Here is a 20334-nt window from a genome sequence, read left to right on the forward strand (position 1 = left end):
GTTAGTTTCTATTGCAAGGAGTCCCTGCCCAGACAGGAGTTAATTCACCTACCTCTATCAAACTGCTGTTTCTGGAGAGAAAAGGCATGCCACTAAGTCAACAGACAGAACTTCCAGTGCTAAACTATTTTCTGCATTCGAGATTATCTCTGCCATAGGTAGGTGTATGCTCCAGATTATTTCAGGACAAGACTAAGGCTCGTCCCCTGCCTGCTTCCAGACAGAATGGGATGTGTTAACTGCAAAGAGGTACAACAGTTTCCCCTGTCCTTTTCCATGATTATAACATCTGCTGGATATTACACAAAGTGTTATCTGTCCTTTAGTATACATAGAGGTGTGAAGGCAGAAAGGGCTGGAAAGCCCATTTACTGGACAAAGCTTTTAAAACCCTGAGACACACACATATAGAACACAGAAATAGAGGCGATGTATGACATAATGCAGAAAGATCAATATGCGCTGAGTTTATACTGACTGCTGTCTTGACAGTTCATCTTTACAAGATATTAGATATACACTCCCACCAGAACAGTGAACTGACACAGAACAGTGAACTGACTTAAGATAGATACAAACTTAAAAGCTGTAGAAATATTAATCTCTTTCCCTTGTAAGTAATTTAAAATTTAAGTAGCAATATAAGTAAGAAACTTGATTTTGATTCCTTATAAATCAGCCATACCTCACATTTAGAAAAAGCTAAATGAGATCAGAGTTTTTCCACTCCAATTTTACAATAATCTATTTCAGGGTGACAAAGCAACTCTGCTTTCCTGGGGTGCATGACAATGGACTTATTTACAAAGATTAATTTTCACTTAGGTAATTCCTACCCTTACATGTATATACACACATCTGAACACATAACGGTGTTACTATCTTCAAATCATATTTCCTATTTGGCATGTAAACTAAAATTGTCAACAATTCTGATGACCGTCTTTCCCCACAGCTGTGATATAAACAGATTATTATCTCCATCCAGAAAAGCATGAATGCATAGTTTTAATGTGTGCAATTTTCATAATCACTACTCTTTTGCACAGCTAATATGTGTTTCCTTGTGTCACATTCCAAGCTTTGTGTTTTTTTTTTTCCTGTCACACACTTGGTTCTGGCTGTTCTATTCCCATTGTACCGTGTCTTTATTTATCAGCACAGGTTTTGGTGCCATTTGCGGAGTCATGCTGATTTTTTAGTCTGAATCTACAGGTAGCAGTGCCTTAGTCATTAGAGGCTACATATACTCCTCGTACTAAAAGCTATGACAACAATCTCCGTCAGCATAACAAGTAAACCCAGTTCCTATGGCTGAAATACCTGAAGGCAAAATTTTGCATTCTATTGGTGCATAAGCTGATTTCTCTTGAATGTTCAGATTCAGAGAATAACTCCAGTATATATAAAGATTTTTAGGTCTTGTAATTCAGCTATGATAGCTGTATCACAGGTGAGAATTCAGAGAAAGGAATCTATACAAATATTTGGTGAAATTATGGGCCAAACCCAGGAAAAAAGTACAAAACTTGCACTAAATTCATTAAGCCACAACTTCAGAATTCCAGTCTCCCACAGCAAATTGAGCTCTTCCAGGATATTATCAACTATTAAATGCAAGAGTCTGTCCCTGTGCATACATAAAAACATACAAAAGAAATATATATAGTTAAAAAAAATAATCATCTACTAATAAGTGTATGTATACATAGATTATAAAACTTTGTTGTTCTGAATAATATTAGATGTGGATAATTCTTATTGATTGATTTGTGCAAGACCATAAATCTTTCTTATCTTCTTTCTCTTATGCTTTTGATAATGCAAAGAAATAAGCAAGTAGCAGCTATTTTGATACTTTTTAATACCCACCTTCATATACAGAGTTAGTTCATCAAGCTGTTTGTTGCAGTCTGGCAATTTTCCTTCTCTGCAGATCAACTGTCCCATGGCATCTTTTTCCACTATCCGAGGCAATCATGGCAAAATGAAGCTCTGCATGAGATGAGCCCTCCACACGCCAGTTCCCTCAACAGAGGAACAGTTTTGTGTATCAAAACCAAAAGGGCAACTCTGAGAAGCATGCAGCCCCTGTGCTGGTGCAGGCAGTAAGAGCAGACCCTGCTGCCTAGGAAAAACCTCTGTGACATAGAGAGCCTACAGGTTCCATCAGCATTTCTGCCTTTTAATCCTCCTGCCAGTAGCTTCTGAAATCCCCTTCAGGAAGCAGGACGTGCAGGTGGCTTTTCAGAGCCTACAAAATAAGGTCAGTTGAAATTTTGATGTTTGGTGTCTGCAGCTACTGGGAATATTCAGGTCACACAGCCTGAATGCTCTGTTCAGTTTAGATGTGGTAACTAACCTCTGCAATTCAGTACTGCCATCTCTCAGTGGTGAGACATGAGCAAGGCTGTCCACCTCCCTGATAATGAATGCTTAATTTTGAGATGTCTTTTATATATTTAGTTATAAAATTTGTTTCATTTACCATCTGGGGATTTTTTTGGTATTTGTATGGTGCCTTTGATCCATGTTGTCAAGATTTTTCTCCACATTCACAGAAATCAGAAATATTGCAGAAAAATGTTGAGAATATGTTAAAATTAATGATCCTAGAAAATTAACTTTAAAGACAAAAATCCTAATCCAAGAGAAGCATGACAGTTTACAGAAATTAAAGTTTTGTATGTGAAGAAAATATGTTTGCATATATTAATGTGCATAGTATTATATGCTGAACAAACCTCTTTATATTTACATGTGGTAATCAGTAAATACAGCAATAGTTTCCCACTTTAATTCAACAGTTCCCCAGTCAAAAAGAACAAGAGTAATACTCATGATGAACCTGAATTCTTAAATGTATTGATGGCACAGCACCAATACAGTGCATAGCTCAACTTCAGGAACAGCCAGGGGGTAAAAAAGCTTTTGCATTCTTCCCCTGTGCTGCTGCCTCAGGACAAGTCACTAGTTTAGCTGTAGGAGCCACTTCACAAATGTACAATAAAAATACTCTCTGTGTACACATATATATTTACATGCTCTTGTCTCTTGGTGTTTGTTCTGTTGACTGGTTAATAAAGCATGTAACATTGGAAATAATGTCATGAAACTGCTTTGAAAGTGCCTTAAAAAAAAAAAAAGCGTCTCCCAAAAAAGTGCTGCTAAATAAATTACAATTACACTTGCAAATAGAATGATTACATTTGACTGTACAACTGAATAACAAATCACACCAGAAAAATGGCTTTTTAAACTTGCAACTACAAGTCTGCCCTCAGGCTGACCCAGGAGTCCTTTCATTTCAGCACAAAGCCATTACTTTCCTATTAAGTGCCATCCACTACAAAACTAAAATCATGTGCAATTACAATTACACGCTCATTTAGATGTGCAACTGCTCATTTTTATACATGCAATATTGATACTGTTTTTTTAAATGTTCTATGCTTTCCTAAACCCTATCTAGAAAAAGGAATGTGATTGCATGGTTTTCTGCAATCTGTAGCCTTTAGGAGCAGAAGCAATATATTTAAACAAAGGAAATAATCTCTCTGGTTCATCAAGCAGTTGGTTTTGCAGTGTTTTTCTCCTACATATATACATTTTGTTCACATGGCAATAAAACTTCTAATAATTATATTTTGTTATATGTAATAAATCTTTCTTGGCTAGGCCTGTCATTAACTCTTTACATTAAATATTGCATATATCAGGTACTTGAGAGAACACATGTAATATATGAACATAAAACAATAGCAAATAAAGTAGAAATTTCCAGTAGGTTAATTACAAGCACCAGGCAAACTGAGAGACAACTGATAAAGCAGAAGAAACGTTAGCATATGTTTTCACTTCCCTCAATCAGAAGCAGGAGTCTTTCTAGGCAGAGGCCAAGTTGCTTGAGACAGCAGGTTGCTGGGATCTACGAAATGGCTGTGGTCCAGTGCTCCCTCTGGCTATGCCAGACTGCTGGAAAGCTGGCCTCACTGCTACTGCTGGTTTTGCCAACTCCCGGGCAGCAGCGTGTGAGGTGTTAACTACTCCTGCTGGGATGGTCAGCGCCTCAAAAACTAGCCATTACCAACCCTAATATTCCCAGCTTCCCAGCAGGTCCAGGAGCAACAAGCTTTCAAAATATCTGGCACTCTCCATGTCTTTCCTTTTGCCCTATTTCTGCTCCTGCTCCTTCTCCTTCCCATATATGTTAAAACCAAGAGCCTAGTCTACAGCCCTTGTGAAATACACAAGTGAGTTTTTTTACTATTTATTTCATCATTAGCATATTTAAATCTGCAAAAACACTGGAAGGATACATTACGTGATACCATTTTGATATGTCAACCACAAAAAAGTTGTGTTGATCTTGTGCAAATCTGGTCTGTAGCACCTGACACTCTTCTTTCAAAAAACACAACAGCCCCATGAAAAAACATATCTTTGTCTTGGCTGCTCCACTGACTTTCCCACCAGTAACTGCTCTGCAGCAGCAACAGACAATTATGTGCACTTACATATTATTAACTGGTACTGATTCTGATGTAGAGAAAGGGTTAACACAAATAACATAAATAGGTAACCATGAATAGGGGAGTAACTTTTACATGACAGTCCTGTGAATATAAATAATGGGTCAGAAGAAACATGATATATATTTCTGAGTATAAATGAATTAACTTGGGAGAAAGTACTTCAAACCAGATTTAAATGGCAGCAAGTGGGTTTGCAAGCATGCAGATATACTGCATCAGTGTTTGCAAAAAGAATGTGATGGTGCACCATGCATGGACAATTCAGAAAATTAACTGGAAGATGACGTGTTATGAGAGAAGACTACAGAAGCATGACTCCTAGGTATAACAGCCTTTATTTCAGGACGGTATTTAACTCTGCACACTTAAGAAAAATAAAAATCAGAGCTTGCAACAAAGACAAACCAAGATGCTTGGTGTTAGAACAAAAACTGTCTTTATATATAACAAACCAGGACCGTAAATCTTACCATTGGATATTAATAATTAAATACCTGTTATTTAAGTACTTGCTATTTATGTAATTGTTACATACTTGATGTTAACCACCTACTCTGAACCTCTGGAGTCAGAGGTAGCAGGTGCTATGAAATACCAGAAAACAGAGCCAAACAGAAAACAGAACAAAAAAACAAACAAAAAAATGTAAGGACTTTTCAGTAATGTGTACTTTACATTACTATGTAAATAAGGTGACTATTTGGAATCTAACAAATTAACATCAGGGAATTTTAGTCTCCCCCCTTGTGAGTTACCAGGGCATTTCCACTGTTACTGTGATTACATGTTGTAAGAAAAAATACATTTTCATTTCCAAAACATGCAGGATGCCATCACTTATGTAAATCAAAAGCCAGTGGCTGTTCTGTGGTCCCTCACACACGTGTAATAGGTGGGTGTGATACCGGCAGGCTGGCAAGTGCTGTTTTCTGGTTCACAACTCTATCTGACTGCTTTCCCAGGCCTGTGGATTTTACTTTTCTTTCTGGATGAGTTTAGTTGTTTAGGACTTGCAGTTGTGTTCAGATGTCACTTATTTTCTCTTAATTTTCACTCCCTGGCAGTGTTCAAGGCCAGGTCGGACAGGGCTTTGATCAACCTGTTCTAGTGGAAGGGGACATGACGGGGGGGTCGCTTCCAACCCAAACATCCTATGATTCCCTGACTAGGCGTTGTGGGACGGAGTAGATCTACGGACACCATTTCCAGTCCCTCTCTGTCCTGACACAAGAGGGAGCTAGCGACAACGCCTTTCCTGCACCTTGGCATGGCCGACAAAACCCTTCGCGACCCGAAAGGCAGCCTTCAAGTGTGCACTCGCTCCCTAACCAGCAGGTAGCGGCAAGAAGCCACGGCCACACCAAGGGGCGCCCAAGGCAGCCTCTCGGCTACACCCGCCCCCCCCTCCCATCCACCTGCTTGACGACGCGACCGTTAAACGGCCTCAGGCGCCTCACCCCTCCCGGCTCCCCGCTGTGGTAGCTGCCGCCAAGCTTGAGCCGCGCCCCCGGGGTACTGGGGCAGAGGCGCTGCTTGCGGCTGGGGAGGAGGCCAGAGGTGGGCTAAGGATCGGACAGAGGACAGCTGGGGAGGAGGCCAGAGGTGGGCTAAGGATCGGACAGAGGACAGCTGGGGAGGAGGCCAGAGGTGGGCTAGGGGTCGGCCTGAGGTGGGCCGGGGCAGTCTTCGGGGGCGTGAGGGCCTGACAGGCGGTGAGGTGACCCGCCAGGGGACGCCACCTCTTGCCCGTAAGCACCGCTGCTCGGGATGGTGGCGGCTTCTGTCCGGCTGGTGGGGAACGGTGGTGGTTGCGGTGAGGGCTCTGGGTAGAACAGCGCTGTGCCTCTTCGGGCGAGGGGAGATTGTCAGGTTTTGGTTACTCGTGGGCCTGCGGGGCGCTGAGGGGCTTTTCGCAAGAATTGTGTTAATTCCCATTCATGTGTTCAGAAAGGAGTGTTCCAAAGAACATTTCTGATGGCCCTCATCATCTGTCTACTGTGAATGTCCAGTTTGTTCAGATGCTCAAAACTAAAAGGTCATGCAGAAACCCTGCTAGGCCCGTTTGCTAATGCATGGAGCTTCCTCTCGGTAGGCAGGTCACCAGTTGGAGCAACTCCTGAGCAGCAGTATGGCCTTTGTAAGGGGGAGATCTTGGGGTGCAGAAGGCACCTCTGAAGTAGTAGTCTCTTATGGCAACAGTTTATTTCTCAGCTATTAAAACTAATTCTTCTCCACTTTTCTTGATACTAGATAGAACACTATTAATACAAGAAGGTTGGGCTGGGTGATATGAGATCTTTTCTAGGCTCTTGTGCTTCAAGAAGGAAATAGAGCTGTTTTTTTATTTCCCCTCTGCCCAAAATTCACTCTCTCTCATACTCTGTTTTCTTTTCCTTGTTTTTGGAGTATGGGGTTTCTTAGAAATCCTCCTCATAGAAATTTTGGGTTGGGGTAAAGGGGCAAAATGCACCATTTTGCTGTCACCATAAGTGATCTTGTTTTTATAGTAAGGAGAACACTAAAAATAGAGGTGTGCTATCTTGTCGAAGCTAGCCTCTTGAACAGTTTCTCCTGTTTTTAAAAAGGGTACATATAAGTTGCAGTCAGGGCATGGAGAAAAATTTAATGTTTTTAATCTTCCAATGCATTGCTCTATATGGAAATTTAGTATCTTGAATAATATGATTTGAACAAGTATTCCTGATCTGGATAAAATGAAATCTTTCATGTCAGTAGTTTCAGTTCATTTACCTGCAGGAATTTTGATTGTTGCTTTTGACTACAGCTTTCAATTTTTCATTTTTAAGGTGAGAAGGTAGCACACCTGGGGAATCAAACCAGAATTTTTTTCCTGACTTTTGCTCAACTGATGTAATTCAGACAGTAAAGATTTAACGGTTGGTTTCTAGACCTGAATAGGTTCAAACTGGCTATGTTGAAAAGTTGTTACTTGAATATTATAAAAGTTAGGTGTTCAAAAGATTTTAATTTAGTAAATCATCAAGTGATTCCCCCCCCCCCCCCCCAAATGCAAAGACCAGTTAATGTAGGGAGTGATGCTGGATCATGTTTTAAATAGCCTAACTTTTCTCCTGTTCCATACTGGAACGGGCTAATAATCTCTACAGTTTTAAATCTTGAAGTCATGTTTGTTTACTTTGGATTTTTTTTGTTATAACAATTATTCCCTTGTCCTGTAAAGTCTCTTAAACACAATTTCAGTACCGTTCATTATTATGTTAGTTGTTTCTGCTGTTCTTTTTCTCTAAAAGAAGTTGAAGTTCCTTCAAATGGTGAAATCTCCCAGTTGACAAAGGAGATTGGAGGGGGGTAGGATTAAAATTAAGGTATAGATATTACAAGTTAAGATTTTATGACCAATGGTTTACATATAGTGGGAGATCTGTCAGCCCAGCACCACTTTAGCAGTTTTTGGTGCTTCTATAAGCAGCTAAAATGAGTGGGAAGTTGCAAAACTGTATTAATTTTACTAAAGTAGATATTAAAAGCCAGTTATGCAAGTTTTATGTAGATATATATGGAACTTCTACAGCCAGTAGACTGTACAAGGTACACTAGTGTTAGTTAACCCAGTTAATTAAATTGTTAGAAAACACCTTCATTTCCATCATGTGTCCCCATCTCCTTTCTCCAAGTGTGCAGACAAGCATATAGAAAAAAATCTTTAAAAAAAGAAACTAGGGTAGCTCAGTTGGAAGGAAAAATGAAAGGTATGTCTGATTCTGTCCTTATGCAAATTCTATCCAGTATATTCTGTCATGTAATAAAATTTCTGTGTTAGGCCTTCTTTTTCCTGTCCAGATACTAAAATATAGTATATTCTCTTGTCAAATGCAATTAATGAGTAGTAGATAGACTGCTGTTCTTTCTTAGCATCCCCATGTGGAACTGAATGCTCTGTATTGACTTCTGGTGGTTTTTTACAAGTGTCGTGGTACAAAATGTTAAGGGAAACTAAAAAGTTTATTGGTAAATCCCTTCAGGCAGCACGACCTGTGCATCATCTGTCTTCTAAACAAGGTGAGTAGCATGGATACCATACGGTTCACTTTGGCAAAGCTGCAGTTGCTTTTGAGGAGATAACAAGGACATGTAAGGTGACTTTTTTTTTTTTAATGACTTTGTTCAAACTGCAGTCATGCGTAAATGTCTTGCTGTGTGTGAAGTTTACTGCATCATCTCTGTGATAAAGTCTGAATTAAAACTAGATTAGGTTTATTCAGAACTCTGGTGGTGTTCTAGCTAGGCATCTGCAATTCCAGCTTCAGAAAGCTGGATCAGGCTTCTCTATTAAATCTGGATTTCTTGGGTTACTTAACTCCTCCTTTGAAAACATAAAACACTTATAATGTAACAGATTATTGTTCAGGTTTTATTGCAGGCATGCTATACTGCACTGTACTGTTCTTGTCTAGCCTTCATACAAGTTTAAAACAAAAGCCTTAGAAAAAAATCATGCAGTATTTATGTCAATTGTGGGTTTGTTTTTAAACCTGTGTATGCTATCTAGATATTGAAGTATTACAGCTACTATTATTGTTAAATTACAAGTACTTTGGTGGCCAGAGAAAGTAACAGCAGTGCTGATGTGAACATGATAAATTTTTACTTTCTTTAAACTTCATGGAAGAAATGGAAAATGATCCTATGGTGATTTAAAATTTCAGGTTTTGACTACATGCCCATATAATCTCTTTGCAGTTGGATTTCAGCAATGTTCTTGTGGCAGTTACCACAAAATAAAGATGTGGAGTATATTTAAATGTTTGTTTGTTTGTTTTTTTTTAATGTTTTCTGTGTCTTCTCCAGAATCAGCCATTGTGTTAAACTTTCAGACTAAATTACCTGGAAACACTGAAGTATGTTTGCAGAGTAAGGTTGACTGGGTGAGTACTGAGTAAAGAGTAGATTACAAAGTTGATGGAATGTGTTCTAAACTGTTATGAATTGGAGGTCAGCTGTTCCCTTATGTTATCAAATGTAAACTGTTTCGAGCTAGGAGTGTCCTTGATGTTATAAACTAGCAGAGTCAGAAGCTTTAAAAAGAAGTATGAGTTTCATGAATGTCCTTCCCTGATACTTGTATACACTAGTATCTGAAAAATGCATTCTATGAATTGCTTATTCAGATAGAGTCTTGCAGAAATCTTTGTGGCGTTTCTTTAGTCTTCATTGAATTTAAGACAGCTGTTTAAAACTTAAAAGTACTCATCTACAGTCTTTGTTTATTGTGTGTAAAGAATAACATTAGAATTTTAATTTATTTTTTTTAATCTTGCTGAATATTATGTTTCAAAAAGCATCAGTGATGATCTGAAAAAGCTGTACGTTGTTACTCATTTACTCTTTGGCTCCTGATATGGTGAAATGTCCCCATTCCTAGAATAATATATGTATAAAAATGTATATATTTCACTTCAAGAACTTGTTCTTCAAAATTGTAATTGTATTTCACATACTTTAAATCTTACTGCCTTTTTGGCAAGACAGTAATAGTGCTCTGTATCTTACAAGCGTAACACTTTAATTATCCTCATCCCCTTTCGTTCCTCCTCCTCCAATATAGTACCTTTTACAAAACATAAGCACAACACTAAACACACTGTAAAGTGAAAAACAAGTTTTGCTATAACACTTAGTAGGGCTAAAGGAAAACCAAGTTGTTACAACTTTTTATACCAGTCATAGTCTTATGTAGTGATGATCTATTAAAGAGGGAATAAAGTGAAGTTAATATAGGTTAATACAGGAAATACAGGTTACTTTCTGGAAAGTATGGTGAATGATGAAGATTTTAAAAAGTAAAGCAGATTATATTTGCCATGAACTTACAGATGTTTAAAGGAGGCTTTAGAAACAAAAAAAATGCCGACTCTTCACAAACCAGGTTCTTAAAGCAGTGAAAGAACTGAAGAATCTGGCAACTGAATTCTCCAAACTGCTTTACTCTGGTATATTTAGTATGCACACTTAAAGCTGCTTAGACTTCTGCCAGAAAGAAAAGGATCATCATTATGGAACATCAGGAGTGCTGTTCAGTGTTAGATTTAACTCAGTACAAAGAACAGTGAATTAAAACTACTGAGTCTGAAACTTTTAGTCTTGAGCCTTAGAGGAAGTGGAGAAGAGCTACTGTTAATAATGAGCACGGTGACAGTGCTTGTATATAAGATGTTAACTTTGATTCTAGGGAATTTCTGCTAAACTGGTGTTCAGAGTGAAAGTGAAGCCTGAATTCTCGCTGTGCCCTAACTGAATAATTTAAAGCAAAGAATAAATTTTATTACTTCATGGTGTGCAAGGAATTTTCAGATCTGGAGAGTGTTAAGTCCACTACCTCAGATCTATTTGAGGTAGAGATGCTTGAAAAGTCTCCCATCAGTCAGTATCAGCTTTAAATTACTAATTCTTAATCTACCATTTAAAAATGATGTTGAGCTTCAGATATATGTGCCCTGCTCTTGGGTTATTCTTTATAAATGGATTCCATTCTTTGTAGATATATTTCAGATAGGAATGTGTGTTAAGAGTCCTGTTATGAGTGGTGATGCTCAAATGTTAAGCATTGGACCTAAAACTGAACATAATGGAACTCTTGATATTATAAAGCAGTTGGCAGGATGATAAGGTGCAGGAAGAAATGTAAAAATGCTGTGTTGACACTGGCACATTGCTGTACATTCTGCTTTATCATGTATGTGTTTTTTTGTGGATTTAAGAGTATGTTAAATCCTTGTTTGCACTTGGAAAGAGCCTTTAAATAGCTAAGACTTGTGAAGACTAGTTGAGCATCACAAAGCAGTTAGAATTAGCAGTATGGTTCTCTGTTAACTTCATTCTCCAAAATCCCTAGATTTTTTCAGATTTTTTTTTCCCCCAGCTTTAGACAAGTCAGGAAAAGATAACAATTTAAACCACAAAAAATGGAAGTGCGAGCAGGGTGTATAATATAATAGAAATATTTTGCCATTTCACGATTTCTACTCTTAGCACACCATGATAGCTGGTGATACAGTTACGGTGTTAACTGCTGTCTCTGTCTAGGACCTCTTCTGCTTTTGCAGCTGCTTCCCAAAATTTTCAGTTCTTTCTGCTCTCCCCCACCATTTCCCCCTGTGTCCTCCCAGATGAAGCACTGGAATGGGTTGCCCAATGAAGTTGTGAACGCTCCATCCCTGGCAGTGTTCAAGGCCAGGCTGGATGTAGTCTTGGGTGGCATGTTTTAGTGCGAGGTGTCCCTGCCCATGACATGGGGTTGGAACTAGATGATCTTAAGGTCCTTTCCAACCCTAAGGATTCTATGATTCTGTGATTCTAAATCTGTCTCAGAATGAGATTACAATTCCTCAGCCAAACCTGTGGAGACATTTTGAGAGTTGAGTCAAACTGTTGAGAGTAAACAGCTTTCCTACTTTCCAAAACAGTTCAAGGTTTTGGCAGCTGGAAGGAACTCAGGTGTTATACTGTAGTTGTTAGGTCTTCATGCTTATGAAACCTTTTTCTCCATGAGAGAATCCTAATCTCTCTCTTGGTTTTATGGAAAGTCCTTCCTCTTTTTATTATTCCCAAGTGTAGCAGCTTCTGGCTGTGTTCTGGGTGAGTTCAGAGAAAAGGAGATAATTGTGTTATTTTTAAAAACTAACAATAGCACTGTGAGATTCTGTCTAAAAGATTGCTGTCTCAAATGTGGTTACCTATACTGTTTTGTAGGTAGTTGAACTATTCCTTTACTGTATGTAATCAAGAGTAAAAACCATTCTACAGGCACAAATTAAACTGTGCTGCAATTATTATTTTTTACTAAGAAACCCAGAAACATATATCTGTGTTTTAGCGTGCTTAACATAAACAAACTTTGTAACTTTATGCTGTGAAATATACCAAAAAATGTTTAATTCTTTCTTCCTTATTTTAGTTACCTGAAATGACTGAAGTGAAGATTTTAACTCAAACTATGATGCCCTGTCAACCAAACCAGCATGAATCAGAAGCAAAAAAAGGTAAAATACTGCATAAAGATCTGTGTCAGAGTTATATTTTCTGGATAGAAGACAACTGAACTTCAAAGCAATGTGGGATAGGATGAATATTACTTTTTCTGATTAACTGGTGCTTAGAGAGTTTGGCTTTCTTCTGTATCACAGTTTGAGAGCTACATGAAACATTTCTGTTTTTCATATAACACTCTAGAGAAAGTGTACAAATTAGCCACAGGTGAGGTGAGAAACCTCCACTAGTAGATTTGCTCACTTATAAGGGTGTGCCTGTCTTTTTTCCTTCATTTTGTTTTATTGTTTTGGGGTTTCTTTGGGGGGACCACAAAAACAAAAAAAAAAAGCATAAAAAATCTTCACACAAAATCTTGTTTTTGTGTAAAGTGCTTCTGTATAGAGCAGTACAGATTTGAGTTGCATCCATTAGCCTGTTGCAGGGCTCAGTCATGGCATGCAGATTATTGCACGGAACCAATTAAAGAATTTAGCAGTTTGGCTTCATTTTCCTACTCTTACTACAGTGCTTCTGAAATATTAATTTTCTGATGGTTAGAAATCACTTTAATTTCTTTCATGATTAGTTCTAGACAGTTCGTTCTTCTACCAACACTGTCCTTAAATGGTGGTTCTTGTGCTTTTCTTTTTGTACTGCCTATCACTCAGTACTCAGAAAACATAACAGTGTTCTTGTCATTGTTTGGTAGTTTAAACAAGCCAACCTTTTACTCTTTTTTCATTAAGGAATAATCCCAGATCCCAAATGTATCCTCACAGTCCTCCTCTGCACTGCTTCCTGCCTAAATCTTCATTCTTAAATATGTCACAGGAACTGTGACAGTGTCATTGAGACAGTTTCTTCTGTTCATACCTTCCATATCAGGCATCTCAAGTCTCCATCTGCAATCTCCAATCCTTAAGTAATCTCTGGAGACTTGGTTTGGTTTTAGTACTCAAAAACTGAACTAATTCTGTTCATTTTTTTTGAGTCTTTCCTATTTTTCCTCAGTCTGAGGTTGCCATCACCCAGGTTCTTGAGCAGTAATTTTACACTGTTGTGATTAATTTGAAAGTTAAGTCTTTCATGTAACCCCTTTCAGGCTCAGGTTTGTTTCTTCTATTCTTGGTCTTAGTAAATAGAATACTGTTCCTCAGACCTAGTTTGGTGTCAGGCTTGTCAAGTTCTATCTGTTTCTGATCTTCTACTGATTCTCCTTGTGGTGTGTTGAGACTGTTGTGTTTTACAAGATCTTAAATGACTTCTCATCAGATCCTAGTCTCATGTAAGTCATCACATTGGGTCTTTTTTAGTGGTTAAGTGCTCTGCAATGCCTTGTTGAGACTACTCCCCATTTGTCCATAATGTTGAACTTTTTTCAACACTTGTTTACAAAGGCCTTTTGTTTGTTTGTAGATTGTCGTTATTCTTTCCTTAAGGAAAGTTGTAGCACAACTTCAAAGGTCCTGTTGTTCAGCTGCTGTCTACAGATACTTCCATTGCACTGTAAGATTTCCACTGGAACTCCATTTTTATCTCCAGTTGTACCTTAAATTCTAGATAAGAATTTCCATTTCATATCTGTTCAGTTATCTGTCTCTGCAGTTCTTAAGTGCTTGTTGCTGCTATCTCAATCACTTCCTTGCTTTCTTTCAGAATCATACAATACTTTTGAGTTGGAAGGGACCTTTACAGGTCATCAAGTCTAACCTCATTGCAATGAGCAGGGACATCTTCAACTAGATCAGGTTGCTCAGGGCCCTGTCCAACCTGACCCTGAATGTTCCTGCTCCAGTGCTGATGGCTGCAGAGCTGGGCACAGTACCTTCAGATGGGGTCTCATGAAGAGGGGCAGAATCACCTCCTTTGACCTGCTGGTCATGCTTCTTTTCTTTTTAATGCAGCCCAGAATATGTTTGGCTTTCTGGGCCATGGGTGCACATTGCTGTCTCATGTCCATTTTTTTTATCCACCAGTAACCCCAAGTCCTTGGCAGGGTTGTTCTCAGTCCCTTCATTCCCCAGCCTGTATTGATACCAGGGTTTTGTCCCACCCCATATGCAGGACCTTGCACTTGGCCATGTTAAACCTTACAAGGTTCACATGGACCTAATTCTCAAGCTTGTCCAGGTCCCTCAGGCATGTCAGCTGCACCACTTGAGCTTAGTGTTCTGTCTTGAGGATGCACTCTATCCTACTGTCTGTGTCATTGTTGAATATATTAAACAGTACTGGTCCCGGTACAGGCCCCTGAGGGACACCACTCATCACTGATATGTATCTGGACATTGAGCCATTGACCACTGCCCTCTGGATGTGACCATCTGACCAATTCCTCATGCACCAAACAATGCATCAAATCAATACCTTTCAGTTTAGAGAGAAGGGTTTTGTGGGGGACTATATTGAAGGCCTCATAGAAGTCATCTTCATCATATGTTTTTAAACAAGGGAGAAACAAAAGAAAGCCCTAAGTTTTCAAATAAGTCAATTTGATAAAGTGAAATTCTCTGTAATTTTCTACAAATTATCCGAAGACAAGGTCAGGCTTAAATTACTGTTGGGTTTACTACTGATTTTTGTGTTTTATGTGCAGCATTTCCACCTTTGTAGAAGAAATAAATCAGTTTTCTGAATTCCGAACCTTAATGCCTTGAACAACGTCGAACGTTGTAATTTTGTGTATTGACAGGAAGGATCAAATACAGCAGGGATTTCCTTCTGAAACTTTCAAGTGTTTCTCTCTCTCAGAAGAAGCCAGAGTTTCTTCCTGATCATCCAATTGTACTTGAAAAGCCAGTAAGTGCATTTTTTTATTAACTGAAGTTGTAAAACAGTCATGGAGGTTTTGACAACCCATTTGATAGGAAACATTTTTCTTCTGACTTGCCTGCCAAATTGATAAAACTGTCAAAAGACAGATTGTACAGTTCAGCTCTGTTACTTTTGTACATGATTTCCCCAATCAGTATTTGGCATCTTGCCATGGCAAGTGCCATACAAAGGAAAAGTGGTGTTTAATTGTTTTCCAGAAATTCCAAATTTAAAATCAATGTGGAATCATATAAAAGCTTTCTACCATGAAATCACAGTACATAGCTTTAGTAGTCTGTGTGAATTCCGTGTCTGTCTTCTGAAAATAAAAGAGAGCAATCTTGATAAATTTCTGGCTTTGTGAAAGTCTGGTTTCAGTGTTTAAGTTGCCCATGCATCAGTGTCCACTGATGAGCTTAATGCAGTTTGTGTTAACATTCCTGATCTGTGTTGTTGGGAAGAAATGAGTAAAAATGAATGATGAATGTGAAGGATATCCAGGAGTGCCACCTTAACCTGTAAGAAGAAGTAATCCTCAAAGACTTCGTATGCTTAGAGAAAAAAATTTAATGCCTTGCATTCCACATATCAGGTTTGGGAAAACATTCTTGGGTATAAGCTTTATATCAAATCAGGCTAAATACTAGGCTGCTTTTGAGGCCATAAGGGTGTATTTCTTCTAGAAGTAATATTCCTATCCTGGAGAAGTATGTCCGGATCACTGCTGTGTTGGCCACAATTTGAGAGTTGTAAACTTCTGATCCTTTGGGAAAAAAAAAAAAGTTAAACTAATAAAAGACAGAAATTGGCCTTCCTTGATCTTACTTTTTACATGTCCTCAAGATGAAAGCTTTACTTGTTTGCAAGCCTGCCTGCAGATAGGGAAGTTACAACTCGTGAATTTCCCAACTTCTTTTCCCCTCTTCCTGTCACTTGAGTTTCCAAGGGGGAAAAATTTCAATAATACATACGTTTTCACATGGTTATGTTCGTAAGTAAAGGAGAATCCCTGCAGAATATAATCAGTGGATGAATGAACTCTAAAATTGCTCATGACATGGCAAAATCGCAAAAAATTTCGATAGAGGGAAAGAAAGATAGTAAAAACTGGTGCAAGCCAAGATGGGTTGCATGTGTTTTAAGAGATTGTTTTCAGGCTGGGGGATCCATGTGTGTAGGACTCAGTTATATATAGTTGTGTTGTTAGAAATAAAGAGTAACTGACTGTGAGGCCTGCTCTTAAAAGTTTTTCCTCTGCATATGCTAGTTTATCATACATATGAAAAAAATGGAGTTTTCTGATTCTATTCAGCTGCAAAAGGGGATGGGTAAATTAGAAACCTTTATTAGTCAGGATATTGAATTAAAGTAACATAAAGTGTATCACTTAGCTATCATTACTGGTGTCTTAAGCACAAAGTATGGATGGTTAAGTAGGAACCTAAAGGAAAAAAATCCTGTTTTTAAAAGACAGCAAAAGGTGGAGAATTTGCTGTGTGATCCTGGAGAGTGTTGAAAAAGGTATTGCAAGTATACTGCTCTCTTTAGTATATAAGGGTAGTAGTATCAGCTTGCCAGTCATACTTCAGAAGAAACTTGGTTAGTGATAGTCTGCATTTCTGAATTGACTAAAACGAATGTTTTGTTGTTAATATAAGATAAACCAGCCACTCTTGTATTCCAGTGTTGAATTTTGTGTAGATACTGAATTTTTAGTAATTTGGGAGTTTGGCAGCATATTAGCATGAATTAAACATTTAAGCTATTTGGATGTGAACTGTCTTAAGATACATTTTGTATGGCTGCATGGATATACCTGCTTGCTTTTCACTAAGCAGTTTCCTTATTGGCAAGGAAGAGGAAAAAATTACCATTGTTTCCAAGAGTGTTGCGAGATCTCAGTTAAAGTATAAGAACCTTGCTGGAAATCTCAGTGTCAGTGAGCTTGAATTTAGGAGCCGGTGGCTGTCAGCAGTTTGCCACTGAATTGACTATTCAGGTACTTGTTGCCCATCTCAGGACTTTTCCTTAGTTCTGATTTTTTGAAGTTGCTGCTGAAGTATATGCCCATCATTGAGTGAAAGCCGTATTTTCAGATGGAGAAAGCTTCCTAGAGGGACTTGTACAAGGCAGATGCTGTGGTTGCCATTAGGAGGCTGTGGGTTGCATTTGTAGTGAAGGACAGTGTTTTTTTTTGAGACATGGGGTGAGGTCTGCCTATACATAGCTCAGCATTTGAACTGAAGTCTCTGTGTTGACAGTGTCTCCCAGAAAGATTTCAGGTGAAGTCTGTATGATTAATGAAAGTAGAGCTGTTTGCACCAATCCGAAAACCCAAACATAACAGAAGAACAAAACCAAAACCAAAAAAAATTGTTAAATGTATGTGGAGTAGAAATGGGTTATAAGCAGACCCCTAATTTAAATGACCTCTTAGAATGGAAGTAATTTGATGGTTTATTTGTCTTACAGGAAAAGAGCAGGCCTTTTATTGACATGTGCAAGAAATGACAGGTTGTTTGGACAATGAGAAATCCATCAATGAAGGAGCTACATGTGATGTAGATCTTAAAGAGTTTTGAAAGTACTTGGATGCCTGCAGGTGAAAGTAGAACCCAGTGAAATTTACGAAAAAGCCTGTTTCTTCCGGTAATTGCCTGACTGTGTTAAAAGCCAAACCTTTAATTTGTAAAGCCTAAGATGGTAATAACAATTACAGTGAAAATAAAAAATTCTACATTTTGCTGTGGCAGGTTTTTTTCCTTGCATTGTCTGTCTTATGTAGCCATGTAGAGTGTCTGACCATAAATTCTAAACCAATGCTTGACTGGGGCTTTTTGCATGCTCCCACGACCCTTCGTTAGCACTAATAATGGAATGACACATACTGCCTATGTCAAATTTCATGTGTCTTAGGGTATGTGCCCCTCTAGCTTATTTTTTCCCCCTGAAACTTCACTGGCTTGCTTTCTTAATTTGAAATCTCCAACTTGACACAAGTTAGTACATTCTTAGTATATTATGCATACATACCTTCTTTCAAATTACAAAGTGTCTTGCTACTAAGTTTCACTAAAACATGAAATCTATCTCATCATGGATCATAAAATCATAGAATAGTTTGGATTGGAAAGGACCTTAAGATCATCAAGTTCCAACCCCCCTGCTATGGGCAGGGACACCTCCCACTAAACCATGTCACCCAAGGCTCTGTTCAGCCTGGCCTTGAAAACCCCCAGGGATGGACCATTCACAACTTCCTTGGGCAAACCATTCCAGTGCTGCACCACCCTAACAGGAAAGAATTTCTTCCTTATATCCAATCTAAACTTCCCCTGTTTAAGTTTGAGCCTGTTACCTCTTGTCCTGTCACTACAGTCCCTAATGAAGAGTCCCTCCCCAGCATCCTTATAGGCCTCCTTCAGATACTGGAAGGCTGCTATGAGGTCTCCACGTGGCCTTCTCCAGGCTGAGCCCAAACTTTCTCAGCCTGTCTTCATACGGGAGGTGCTCCAGTCCCCTGGTCATCCTTGTGGTCCTCCTCTGGACTTTTTCCAACAGTTCCATGTCCTGTTTATGTTGAGGACACCAGAACTGCACAGAGCACTCCAGGTGAGGTCTCACGAGAGCAGAGTAGAGGGGCAGGATCACCTCCTTCAACCTGCAGGGCACACCTTTGGATGCAGCCCAGGATACGGTTGGCTTTCTGGGCTGCAAGCGCACACTGAAGCCGGCTCATGTTCATTTTCTCATTGACCAACACCCCCAAGCTCTTCTCCACAGGGCTGCTCGGAATCTCTTTTCTGCCCAACCTGTAGCTGTGCCTGGGATTGCTCCAACCCAGGTGTAGGACCTTGCACTTGGCATGGTTCAACTTCATAAGGTTGGTGTCAGCCCACCTCACAAGCGTGTCGAGGTCCCTCTGGATGGCATTCCTTCCCTCCAGCATATCAACCAAACCACACAGCTTAGTGCCATAGGCAAACTCACTGAGGGTGCACTCAATCCCACTGTCCATGTCACCAAATCCCAGTGTTCATGTCACTGAGACATCAGATCAGAGCAAGAGAACTGCCTATGTTTTGCATTCCTTGAAGTTCTTTGAAAATAATTGACCAGTGGTTTTGACTTTGAAAAGTGGAAGTAATGGACAAAACTGAGGAACAATACAGATTTTAATCATGTTTTATATGGGTAAATAGGTATACCAAAGCATAGTTTGTTTTGGTACTTTCTTCCTTAAATTAGTTGAGTATTTCACAGTGAAGTTGAAAGCTGTAGTTTATGTTCTGAAAGCATCCTTCAGATGACAAGTGTCAATAATAGATATTTGTATGAATACAGTTGCCCTCGAGACCCTTACTCAGACCCACAACAACATCATCTGGGCACTGAAGGCAATTTTATAGCATTTGTCACAAATGATAGTGGAAGCTAAATGAGAATGTATTGGCTGGTAATTGTAAAAGTGCAGAAAACTTTCAAGTTGCATTTGACAGACACTAGATTTCTTTCCCTGAACTACTCAAACTTGTTTCAGTTCAGGGTTTTTTTTGATGTTTAGTAGCACATAGTTAAAATAAAGTCGCAAGTATATTCTATTATTTGTATGTTGTTTACAAGTAATGTCACAGAGAACTGAAATCATTGGTTGGTTGATTGGTTGGTTTTTAATCCCTGGGAGATTTGTGAGTCCTATGGATCTTTCTTGCAGTATGTGTTGAAGGCAATTTCTTTGTGTAGCTCTTAAAACTCTTAAGTGAAATGTCTCAAATGTATTCTGGTGTATGGTTCATCAAAGTGTTTACTGTCATGGTTTAAGCCCTGCCAGCAACTAAGTACCACAAAGCCACTTGCTCACTCCCCTGCTTCTCTCTCCCCAGGCAGGATGGGGAGAAGAACTAGAAGAATGTAAAACCTGTGGGTTGAGATAGGAACAGTTTAATAACTAAAGTAAAATGCAGTGATAATAGGA

General features: G+C 38.9%; 2 protein-coding genes across 4 annotated transcripts in view; one reads left to right on the forward strand and one right to left on the reverse strand.

The window, feature by feature from the left end:
- The first annotated feature begins 5994 nt into the window (after positions 1-5994).
- CUNH8orf88 (chromosome unknown C8orf88 homolog) lies at positions 5995-18113 on the forward strand. 3 transcript variants are annotated; one of them, XM_062604639.1, is made up of 6 exons: positions 5995-6092; positions 8484-8576; positions 9366-9442; positions 12472-12556; positions 15238-15344; positions 17832-18113. In XM_062604639.1, exons 2-6 carry the CDS (start codon positions 8498-8500, stop codon positions 17868-17870), a joined length of 387 nt encoding a protein of 128 aa, XP_062460623.1. In that variant the 5' UTR covers positions 5995-6092; positions 8484-8497; the 3' UTR covers positions 17871-18113. The 3 variants fall into 3 exon arrangements, with proteins under 3 accessions (XP_062460623.1, XP_062460622.1, XP_062460621.1); XM_062604637.1 differs by lacking the exon at positions 5995-6092 and adding an exon at positions 6364-6672; XM_062604638.1 differs by lacking the exons at positions 5995-6092; positions 15238-15344; positions 17832-18113 and adding exons at positions 6348-6672; positions 14202-14594.
- The window catches only part of NECAB1 (N-terminal EF-hand calcium binding protein 1), a 69470-nt gene continuing 57944 nt past the window's right edge, over positions 8809-20334 (reverse strand). The window contains exon 12 of the mRNA XM_062604627.1: positions 8809-8880. Coding sequence (XP_062460611.1) covers positions 8867-8880 — 14 coding nt within the window. The 3' untranslated portion in view covers positions 8809-8866. The remainder of the gene's footprint in view (positions 8881-20334) is intronic.

Source organism: Pezoporus occidentalis, unplaced genomic scaffold (assembly GCF_034315485.1).
Source record: "Pezoporus occidentalis ecotype Australia unplaced genomic scaffold, CSIRO_AGI_Poc_V1 ctg87, whole genome shotgun sequence".
NCBI lineage: Eukaryota > Metazoa > Chordata > Aves > Psittaciformes > Psittacidae > Pezoporus > Pezoporus occidentalis.